The sequence below is a fragment of the Necator americanus genome, chromosome II (assembly GCF_031761385.1).
Source record: "Necator americanus strain Aroian chromosome II, whole genome shotgun sequence".
Lineage (NCBI taxonomy): Eukaryota > Metazoa > Nematoda > Chromadorea > Rhabditida > Ancylostomatidae > Necator > Necator americanus.
In genome coordinates, this window is record NC_087372.1 from 22,108,552 (window position 1) to 22,119,562 (window position 11,011).

The following is an 11,011-nucleotide window of genomic DNA, read 5'->3' on the forward strand; positions in this document are numbered from 1 at the left end:
GTCAACGGAAAAACGATGAATAATTGATGCTTACGTGTTCCGTTTTCTTTCTGTCCTCCCCAGATGAATTCGTAAACCAATAATTTAGATTCTGAGCCAACAGCTTCTCTTTGCAAAAGGTCGGTACACATTAGAGTACATAATAATGAAATGGAGATCTTAAAGCTGTACAAGGGTTTTTGGCAACGGCTTGAAAAATGAAATTTCCAGAATATTTCTTATTTCTGATGCTCTTCGCATTCTCTTTCAGAATTTTAGAGAAAGCATTCAGAGAAACCAAATTATTCGGCCGTTTTCTCTTAGATCTTAGCAACTTTGTTAGTGCTGTTTGCCTCTCCAGTAGTAGCTATTCATTAGAACATCCATAGTTCCTTAGAATAACGGCAAAAATGTGCAACACCTCGGTCTCCAAAAATCAGGAATTTAAGAAATCAGGAACACTCAGAGCCGCGCGGTGACTGCGAAAATACGTCCAACAAAGTGACATACGCGCACGTTGTGGTCCGCTAGGAATCAACGCGCATGAAAATACCACTTTTCTCTATCCGCTGGTAAAGCTCTTGTGGAATTCACGGTCCTTGATGCGCTATCTTTGCATTACACTCTATGCAAGCTGCTGCTGATAAATTGGCAGGCTCGAAACGATAGAGCAGGAGCAGACTTGTGCAATACTCATTATACCTATGGTCCACGAATCTAGTGATCCCTATGTGCGAGTGTTTATTACAACTTTTTTAATTTTGCCCCAAAAAGGTATATACTTTGAAATAGAATGGGTATCATTTCTTAAAGCTAAGAAGCTGTGAGCGTAAGCTAGGACCGGGTCAGGTCCTAACTTACGCTCACAGCTGTGAATAAAAACTTTTTCACAAAACCGGCATCATAGATGTGTGTATGTGTATGTATGTGTGTGTATGTGTATGTATGTGTGTATGTGTGTATGTGTGTGTATGTGTGTATGTGTGTATATGTGTGTGTGTTTTGACCTTTTTGACCTAGGAGAAGCTAATATCTAATTAATACCAATAAATAGACGAAGTCGGTATTTCGGCTTCAATTTATCACTATGATAAATCTCTATATGGAAAATGCATACGTAAAGAAAAATAGACAGACAGACGAATCTTGTGATTTATGTGGGTATATAGCAGAACAGATGAAAATGAGCGTACCATGAAGCAAAGTCTAGCAGACATAATTCTTGTGATTCCTTATTTTTCAATATCATGTCGTTTGCAGTACACTGCGTGGCCTGACCATGGTGTCCCAGATCATCCAACTCCCTTCCTAATATTCTTGAAAAGAGTGAAGACTCTAAATCCTCCAGATGCTGGCCCCATCATCTCACACTGCAGGTAAAAACTGTTATTTTGTATTGCTACTTACTAATGATACGCAAGTGCATACCTTATTTGTAGTGCTGGAATCGGAAGGACAGGTGCATTTATTATCGTTGACTGCATGCTTGAAAGACTTCGTTACGAGAACACTGTAGATATATTTGGTTGTGTAACATCACTGCGAAGCCAGAGGTCCTATATGGTGCAGGTATGGCGTTGATTTGCAGTTCCGGGATAGTCTGCTTCCTCATTCCATTCCTCATTTTAGACTGAAGATCAATACATTTTCATCCACGACGCTGTGCTTGACGCCGTTAATAGCGGATCGACAGAAGTACCTGCCGTGAAGTTGCGACAACACGTGATGGCGCTGCAACAAGTGGCACCTATGGAAGGAGCAGCGGGAATGGAACTCGAATTTAGGGTAAGCTTTTACCTGCTATGCTTTGTGCAATGATCGCAAATTGGTCCCATGCTGCAAAGTGTTTTTCTTTTTCTTCTTTTTCAACAAAGTGTTTAGTCCTAGAGGCAGTGGTTCACTTTTACCTGTAGTTTGGTGCCAGTGCAATGAGTTTTAGCATCTCTCCACGCTGAAGTGGCCGAATTCACGGTGTTCCGTTGCTGCTCTCCCTGCAAATCGTCATAAGAACCGACAGTCGGCTGTTCTCCCTTATGACAACAATAGAGTCGTTATGCAGATTATCCCGGGCGTAGAAGGAAGCGACTACATAAATGCAAGCTGGGTGGATGGGTACAGGTAGGTGATTCAAAAAATGCAGAAGTTTCCGAGAGGAGTACGCCTTTCTCAGGGAACGTTGTGCATATATTGCTACGCAAGCTCCAACGGATCAGACTGTGGCAGACTTTTGGAGGATGGTGTGGGAACACGATTGTGCGATCATTGTTATGCTGACCAAAACATGGGAATTGGGAAGGGTCAGTTGACATAGACGTGGATCATTGTCTGGATTTTGTGGCAGATCTGTACTGTACATTTCTTTTACTTAGCATTTCACCACAAATTATTTAAGGAAAAGTCCTGTGAGTACTGGCCCCAAGAAACTGGAGCCCAAGTTGGTCAATTAGTTGTAGAACCGATAGCTGAATACAACATGCGAGAGTACATACTTCGCGAGTTCCGACTTAATGACGTACAGGTGCTGTCACTTAAGACCTTTATGTTCACTCACGTAAGGATGTTTTTCATTGCATTTTTAGACTGGAATTTCTCGAACAGTGCGACATTTCCAATACATAGAGTGGCCCGAGCAAGGCGAACCGATAACAGCGGAGACGTTCTTAGATTTGATACAACAGGTAATTTCCACATCTGGTAGTGAACTCATGAGTTCTCTTTGTATTGAATAAGCCTTTTGGCAAATATTGCGTTCTTTTCTCGATCCTCTCGGTTGCTGGTTATCTATTTATATGAAAAGGTCTCCCATAAACAACACCGTTCAAGGTTCATCGTACCAAAGCTCAGTTCGGAGTTGACGGTCCCATAGTGGTCCACTGCTCTTCAGGAGCTGGCCGTACTGGTGTGTTCATCGCGTTGGCAATAATCATCGATAGGATGCGCTTAGAACACGTCGTCGATGTATTTACCACGGTTTGTTGCTGTCTTTTTTCGCTTGGATTTTAGTGAAGGTACGTTGTTATTCACTCAAATTGTAGGTGAAGCTTATGAGGACTGAGCGGCAAAACATGGTTCAGGACAAAGAGCAGTACCACTTCCTCTATCTTGCCGCTCTCGAATTCCTTTCCTCTTTTGAGCAGTACCCCACTGCGTAGGTGTCGTATCTTCCACCCCTCTCTTAAGAAAAATAGATAGCTTTTTCCTATTGGTGCACATGTAGTGCAATTGTTACGGGTCGTTCTATTGTATCATGCTGTCGTTCTTCGGCGACACAACACTGCTGTCTCTTCTTCATATGCGGGTATCTTCGATCCATTTCTGATTCTGTACCTTCGTTTTGTACCCACAGATACTCCATCCTTTGAATATCCGGCTTATTTGTATGTATATTTGTATTAATTTGCTGCAGATATTTTCATAATTTATTGCAACCCAGCGGAATGTTCTCCATTCCCCTCTCTTCTCCTGACAAATATGTTTCTGTTCGTTGTTGATATACTGCGTTGCTCACCTTTTACTTTCTCCTTTATAGAATCCTCATCGTGAATTCCAGGTCCGCCCAAATGGTTGGCTGAGAACTTTATCTAATTAGAGGTATCCATGAAATTTTCAGCTGGAAATGTGTTACCGAGAAGATTAATTTTTCTTTAGTGATCCAGTAAATTTACGAAACACAGAACATTGGTCTTGGTGAAAATTTAAGCGCGCAAGTTATGTGGTGTTCAATAATTTCCAAGCGAAATCAAGGATACGCGAGTTGTATGCAGCAGTGGTTGGTTGACATCAGCTGGCTTATACTCCTCGATTTGCTGAGTGCTAGTAGAAAATAGCAGTACATAGAAACCCACCATCGTCTCTAAATGACACTGAGAACTTACTTACGAAAGAAATGAACATGAGAGGAACAAAGATGTGCCATCAGAAGCAGGTGATTTGACAAGAAATCCATATGAATCCAACTTCAGATGGAGATGATCCAGAAAAATCTCCGATATCAGATCCTTTCTTCCAGTAGTTAGAATTCGGGATATAGATTGCAAATATTACAGCTACAGCTAAGCACTGGCTAAAAATTCAGGAATAAAGGTCATCAAGAGTACATTACACGGAGGCATACGTACACCCAATGAGGTAAGTCCATGCAATACAGGATGTACGAAATGAGAACCAGCAGGCCATTGTCTTCGCAACTGTCAGCAGTTGTTTCATCGGATAATTTCACAGCAGTCCACTTCGGGCGCTTTGGTTTCACCGATAATGTGGTTATCTTGTAAAGTAAACAAATTCTCGTCTAAGGTCTAAGGCTCAATGTCTACCTCATTGATAAAACGGTTCTTCAAGCAGTGGATAAGAGATTCTGTTCTCTGGTTGATAAATAAAAGTAAAAAAAGTTGTTGAGGAAATCGGAACCAGACTTCTCTGGGATTATAAAAGCACCAGTCTGAATGTCCGGCTAAAGCCGGACTTCAGACTTTCGGTGGTTTTAGCTTCGCTCCCCTTCACTGATCGATGAAAGTTTATAGTAGTGGTGTTTTCTGTAAAATTAGATTTGTGTTTTTTTAACAACGCTTTCCTTCTCTTCTTTATATTATAAATTAAGGCGAAAGATTACGGAGTTTTCCTTCTAAACGCGTCAATTTTACATTTGGAGAATATTCGATCATCAGCTGCAAACACTCCTTCGATGCCAGAATAATATAGATACAATTTGAAAGCATTACTCGAAGTATGGGTATTCTTGATTTCCTCCAATAGTTATCACGGAATGATATTTTAACATAAAATGACGTGAAAGACATCATTCTACTGATAGTGATAATGTTCCACGTCAGATCACATAAACATCTTGGTACTATTTAAGCAACCGTTTGCATGCGCGTTTCCACTTTCTGAGAACGGCATGCTACAAACTTGAGGCGAGCGAAAAAGGAAATGGACACGCGGAGGAGTCGTAAAGGTGAAGAGCAAAGCGCCAAGTAGTTACGGCTATGAAACGGCAGCAACCATTTATCTTTTGCGTCATGCACACTAAGTTATTGCGCACCAATGACCGGGTCCACCGACGCCGGTGGATCCGTCGCATATTATAGCAATCTGGCGCCGGCGCACCAATCTGACGCCGTTGGACCCGTCGCACCCCCTCCTATAGGTATCTGACGCCGTTGGACCCGTCGCACCCCCTCCTATAGGTATCTGGCGCCGGTGGACCCGTCGCACACCTTCTTATGGATATCTGGCGCCGGTGGATCCGTCGCACCCCCTTCTATAGGTACCTGGCGCTGGCACACCAATCTGCCGCCGGTGGACCCGTCGCACCCCCTTCTATAGGTACCTGGCGCTGGCACACCAATCTGCCGCCGGTGGACCCGTCGCACCCCCTCCTATAGGTATCTGGCGCCGGTGGACCCGTCGCACCCCCTCCTATAGGTATCTGGCGCCGGTGGACCCGTCGCACCTCTTTTTATGGATATCTGGCGCCGGCGCACCAGTCTGACGCAGGTGGACCCGTCGCACCCCCTTCTATAGGTATCTGGCGCTGGCGCACCAATCCGACGCCGGTGGACCCGTCGCAACTCATTTTATACCCATCTGACGCCGGGTGGACCCGTCGCACCCCCTTTTTCGAATTTCGTCCCCACACACACACACACACACACACACACACACACACACACACACACACACACACACACACACACACACACACACACACACACACACACACACACACACACACACACACACACACACACACACACACACACACACACACACACACACACACACACACACACACACACACACACACACACACACACACACACACACACACACACACACACACACACACACACACACACACACACACACACACACACACACACACACACACACACACACACACACACACACACACACACACACACACACACGCACGCACGCACGCACGCACGCACGTGACAGATAAGTCCGTTATTATATACACGATGATATCATCTCAAAAATAAATGCATCAAATAGACACCTCAAATAATCTTCTTGCCAACACTAAAGCAACTGAAAAATTTACGTCTTGGGTTGGAAACCATGTTGTGCAACTTCTGTCGGGCTACGGTGGGTGCGCGGTTCTGCACATAAATCTACGCATTTAGAATGCGTTTGAAATACATACATGATACACTCAATACGGTCGGGTCAAATCGACATGAATCACGAGTGTAGTTGCGGTGCATTTGCGTACGCGGTCGAAACGGCGCGGTGGAGGCGGCACTTGGAACCGAATTGAGACAGTCGCAAACTAAAGCGATGGATGGTGCCGGCAAGGGTTTCACCACGCTCCCGGCCGTTACGCTTCAAGCGCCTCGAGAGAAGCCGCGTACGCAGTTCCGTACGTGTCGTTCTGAACCTATTAAACATTATAGAGCGAGCAATGAAAAAGAAGAACGGGCTAGAAAAAACACTGTGAGACGACCAGTTTTTGGAATCTGCTTGGAAATGGCAACACAAAAAAAAAGAAATTTGCGTTAGGATTTCAAATATTCAAGACATGGGTGCAGAATTGCGTGAAGTTGCTGATCCTTAAAAATTCAGACTAGTTCCACCCAAATAGGAACGCATAACAATAGGGTAGAACTCAGAAGAATGAACAAAACACTTCTTTAAAGCTTCCTTTTCACGAAACAGACGTGGTACGAAAACTATAGGGCACGCGTAAAGTTCGGATTGTAGATTACGAAGCCCGGCGTGGCTCCGCTCAACTTCTCTTAATCGTCAAAGAAACGGCGTTTGCTCCTGTGAGGTACGTTGGAATACGTACCTTTGTACAGGCTCAATTCCTCTCTGCAGTCAATTCATTGGTTTTACTTGAATAGGTTGCTGAGGAGGTTTCATTGGGCGTTCCGATTTACCTCGTAAGTACAAACCCCGTCTTCCGCGCCGTGTTTAACGACGATTCAGAGGAACTGAGCAGAGCCACGATGGATTCCGTAGTGTGCAGTCCGAACTCTTGGCTTCCCTGGGGCCTTCGCGCGTCAATTTCGTGAAGATTTTGAGACAAAAGTTGCGCTTTTGCAATGTTCGGTGAAGTCGTCCACGTTTCATTTAAATCATATCATGCGCATTTCATTCATCGCTGCCGTTAAGCAAATAAAAATAAAACGATTTGAATAAGATACGTGAACCAGCAAGATTTCGAGACAAAAATTGCGCTTTTGCAATGTTCGGTGAAGTTATCCACGTTTCATTTAAATCATTTCATGCGCTTTTCATTCATCGCAATCATTTAAGTCATTTCATGCGCATTTCATTTAAAGGCATCACCCCACGAATCTGAAGTGGTGCATATTCCAGGTAGAGTATTCGTATACGTAATGGGAGACTATGGAGAGGGGGGTGGTTCCGTCCTAATTGCCGTAAAAAACGGCCCGAAAGATGCGGCGCCGCACAAGGCTGGCGCGCTCAAGTCGAACTCCCTGTGGAAAACAGAACGCCTGAAGCCGCATCTTTCGGGCCGTTTTTTACGGCAATTAAGAAGAAATGGACGGAATCACCCCCCTCTCCATAGTCTCCCATCCCGTATACGAATACTCCACCTGAAATCCGTACCACCTCAGATTCGTGGAGTGATACCTTTAAAGCAAACAAGAGCGGGAAGAGAGCCGCCATCCCTTCTCTACTAATCTTGTGCAGAAATTTGATGCCTTGAAAACTGTGTTGTTGCGAACATCCCCATTCGCTTATCGTCTTTATAGTTAGTCGCCTTAGGATATTTGAATATCTCAAGGTGGCCTTGCTCTCATTTCCATGTGGTGCAGTGATGATGAACGGTGACCCTGAGAAGAGAATTAAGGATGCTGGCAATTTGGCACTAGTAAGCAAGTGGAGTTTTCTGATTTCACGCCGGAACATTTAGGCTAGCTAATCATGGCTATAGCAGCTTCATCTGCACTGTTGCGCCCAGATGCGAGTCTCTGTGTATGTACTAAGACCACTATCTTTATAAGTACGGTGGCGATGATAATATCGTTCTACGATGACACATTTCGAAGAGAAGTAAAAAGTGGCCTTTCTTTCTTTCTCCTTAGGTAAATATGACGACTGTGCCGTAAGAATCCCCTACCCCTGTGGACCAATACTGCACGGTTCTAAATATTTTACAGTTTGCTTGAGCTGTATGGCTCCATTCATCAATTTTATGTCGAGAAGTTTTTCGAAAAAAAACTTTTAAGCAACATACATACATACATACATACATACATACATACATACATACATACATACATACATACATACATACATACATACATACATACATACATACATACATACATACATACATACACACATACATACATACATACATACATACATACATACATACATACATACATACATACATACATACATACATACATACATACATACATACATACATACATACATACATACATACATACATACATACATACATACATACATACATACATACATACATACATACATACATACATACATACATACATACATACATACATACATACATACATACATACATACATACATACATACATACATACATACATACATACATACATACATACATACATACATACATACATACATACATACATACATACATACATACATACATACATACATACATACATACATACATACATACATACATACATACATACATACATACATACATACATACATACATACATACATACATACATACATACATACATACATACATACATACATACATACATACATACATACATACATACATACATACATACATACATACATACATACATACATACATACATACATACATACATACATACATACATACATACATACATACATACATACATACATACATACATACATACATACATACATACATACATACATACATACATACATACATACATACATACATACATACATACATACATACATACATACATACATACATACATACATACATACATACATACATACATACATACATACATACATACATACATACATACATACATACATACATACATACATACATACATACATACATACATACATACATACATACATACATACATACATACATACATACATACATACATACATACATACATACATACATACATACATACATACATACATACATACATACATACATACATACATACATACATACATACATACATACATACATACATACATACATACATACATACATACATACATACATACATACATACATACATACATACATACATACATACATACATACATACATACATACATACATACATACATACATACATACATAGTCTGTGTGTGTCTGTGTGTCGCAAAATTCCAAAAACGAAGTGAAACAGGTTCCGCCGCGTCGGATTGGTACGCCGGCGCCAGATAGCTAGAAAATGGGTTGCGACAGGTCCCACGGCGTCGAAATGGTGCGCAATAACTTCGTGTGCTTGTCGTTAAATATAAATAGGAATTGCAGCCGTTTCATAGTCGTGACCACTGAGCGCGTTGCTTTTCACCTTTATGACTCCTCCGCGTGTCTATTTCCCTCTTCGTTCGCCTCAAGCTGGTACCATGCCCTCCGCGGAAAGTGGAAACATGCATGCAAACGGCTGTTTAAATTGTAGTGAACCGTTTACATGATCTGACGTAGAACGTTATCTTCATCAGTAGGATGATGTTTTTCATTTTATTTTATTATTTTTGTGCCATTTTTTTTTGAATGTTTCCCAAATGTAGAAGTGACGCATTTAGAAGAAAGACTATGAACTCTTTCGCCTTTGGTCGTAATAAAAAAGATGAAGGAAGATTGTTAGAGATACACAAGTCTATCTTCACAGAAAACCGCACTAGTATTAATTCTTGTCGATCAATGAAGGCGAGTGAAGCAAATACCACAGAAACTCTGAAGTTCGGCTTTAGTCTGTCATTCAGACTACTATACATATAATTCTGAGAATTCTACCTAAGATAATGTAAATTTGAGTTTTTGAGCAGCTAACAACTTTCTACAAAACCCGATTCAATGACTAGCGACTTCACCACCTCACTACATCCTGTGTTTTATCCATACATTATTTCTCCCACCGTTTTCTCCATATCATATCCATAATAATTTATTTACAGCAAGCTCAGAGCTCAACCAGAACAACCGCACCTACGACGAATATAGCACGTAAAATTCCTGGTAATTCGAAGCAGTTGCCACATGAAGTAGGGAGAGATCCAGGAGGTGATTTTGCCACATCATGTCCGGTATAAAAAAATGGAGCAGATACTTTTAGCTATTCTCGAAGAAAAGGAGGAAGAAGAGTCGTCGGTAAGTGTCCTGCTTTTTTTCGTATTTTGATGTTCAGCTGGACGAAGATATAATCAAGTTTTATTAGAATTACGAATTGAGTTAGTAAATGCTGCTGATGCTGTAGAGCATCTTATATAGATACGTTTGATTTATCTACAAAGATATTAAGAAAAGCGAAGAAAGCAAGTCCACAAGTGTAGAAAGCGGCGAAAGAGCTGCAGATAAGAAGGAAAATGAAGGTGAACAAACAATGGTTTCATCTCAGACAACTGATCATCTGCACATATTTTTCTCTGTTCTTCAATTACCATTCTCGTTATCGTATTATAGATTTGACAGCTATATTTGAAAGTCTCGAAAAACCTGAAACGTTTGATTTGAAAGAAGAAGCAGCATCAATGAATGACTATGCCTTGACAGCCACATTTGAAAGCCTCGAAAAACCTGAAACGTTGGATTTGAAAGAAGAAGCAGCAACGGTAAATAATTTGAACATAACAATGATGAGAAAACAGAGAAACCTTAATAGGTGACACCTCCTCCAGGTGCTCGACCAAGCTTCGAAACATGATTGAAGTCGCGAAGACTTTTCTGGGAATGAATTTCTGTGCTGTTTTATTCTTAGTGTTCAAGCATTCGTGCTAACTCCTAGTATGATCGTTTCTTTGAATCAGATGGCGTTAATTGTGCGAA

General features: G+C 41.5%; 1 protein-coding gene across 3 annotated transcripts in view; it reads left to right on the forward strand.

The window, feature by feature from the left end:
- Positions 1 to 11,011, forward strand: part of RB195_018996 (uncharacterized protein) — a gene marked incomplete at both ends in the record, with an annotated part of 70,426 nt that overhangs the window by 32,669 nt on the left and 26,746 nt on the right. The window contains 17 exons of one of the 3 annotated variants that reach the window (XM_064186655.1): positions 1,240 to 1,355; positions 1,419 to 1,548; positions 1,609 to 1,764; positions 1,919 to 2,097; positions 2,150 to 2,276; positions 2,372 to 2,497; positions 2,559 to 2,657; positions 2,803 to 2,949; positions 3,015 to 3,127; positions 3,864 to 3,904; positions 4,055 to 4,107; positions 7,760 to 7,846; positions 10,144 to 10,249; positions 10,302 to 10,336; positions 10,488 to 10,557; positions 10,649 to 10,797; positions 10,864 to 10,893. In XM_064186655.1, the coding sequence (XP_064042537.1) occupies positions 1,240 to 1,355; positions 1,419 to 1,548; positions 1,609 to 1,764; positions 1,919 to 2,097; positions 2,150 to 2,276; positions 2,372 to 2,497; positions 2,559 to 2,657; positions 2,803 to 2,949; positions 3,015 to 3,127; positions 3,864 to 3,904; positions 4,055 to 4,107; positions 7,760 to 7,846; positions 10,144 to 10,249; positions 10,302 to 10,336; positions 10,488 to 10,557; positions 10,649 to 10,797; positions 10,864 to 10,893 (1,764 nt within the window). Of the gene's footprint in view, positions 1 to 1,239; positions 1,356 to 1,418; positions 1,549 to 1,608; positions 1,765 to 1,918; positions 2,098 to 2,149; positions 2,277 to 2,371; positions 2,498 to 2,558; positions 2,658 to 2,802; positions 2,950 to 3,014; positions 3,128 to 3,863; positions 3,905 to 4,054; positions 4,108 to 7,759; positions 7,847 to 10,143; positions 10,250 to 10,301; positions 10,337 to 10,487; positions 10,558 to 10,648; positions 10,798 to 10,863; positions 10,894 to 11,011 lie in introns of those variants that run through there. The other 2 variants (XM_064186656.1, XM_064186654.1) reach the window with 2 other exon arrangements.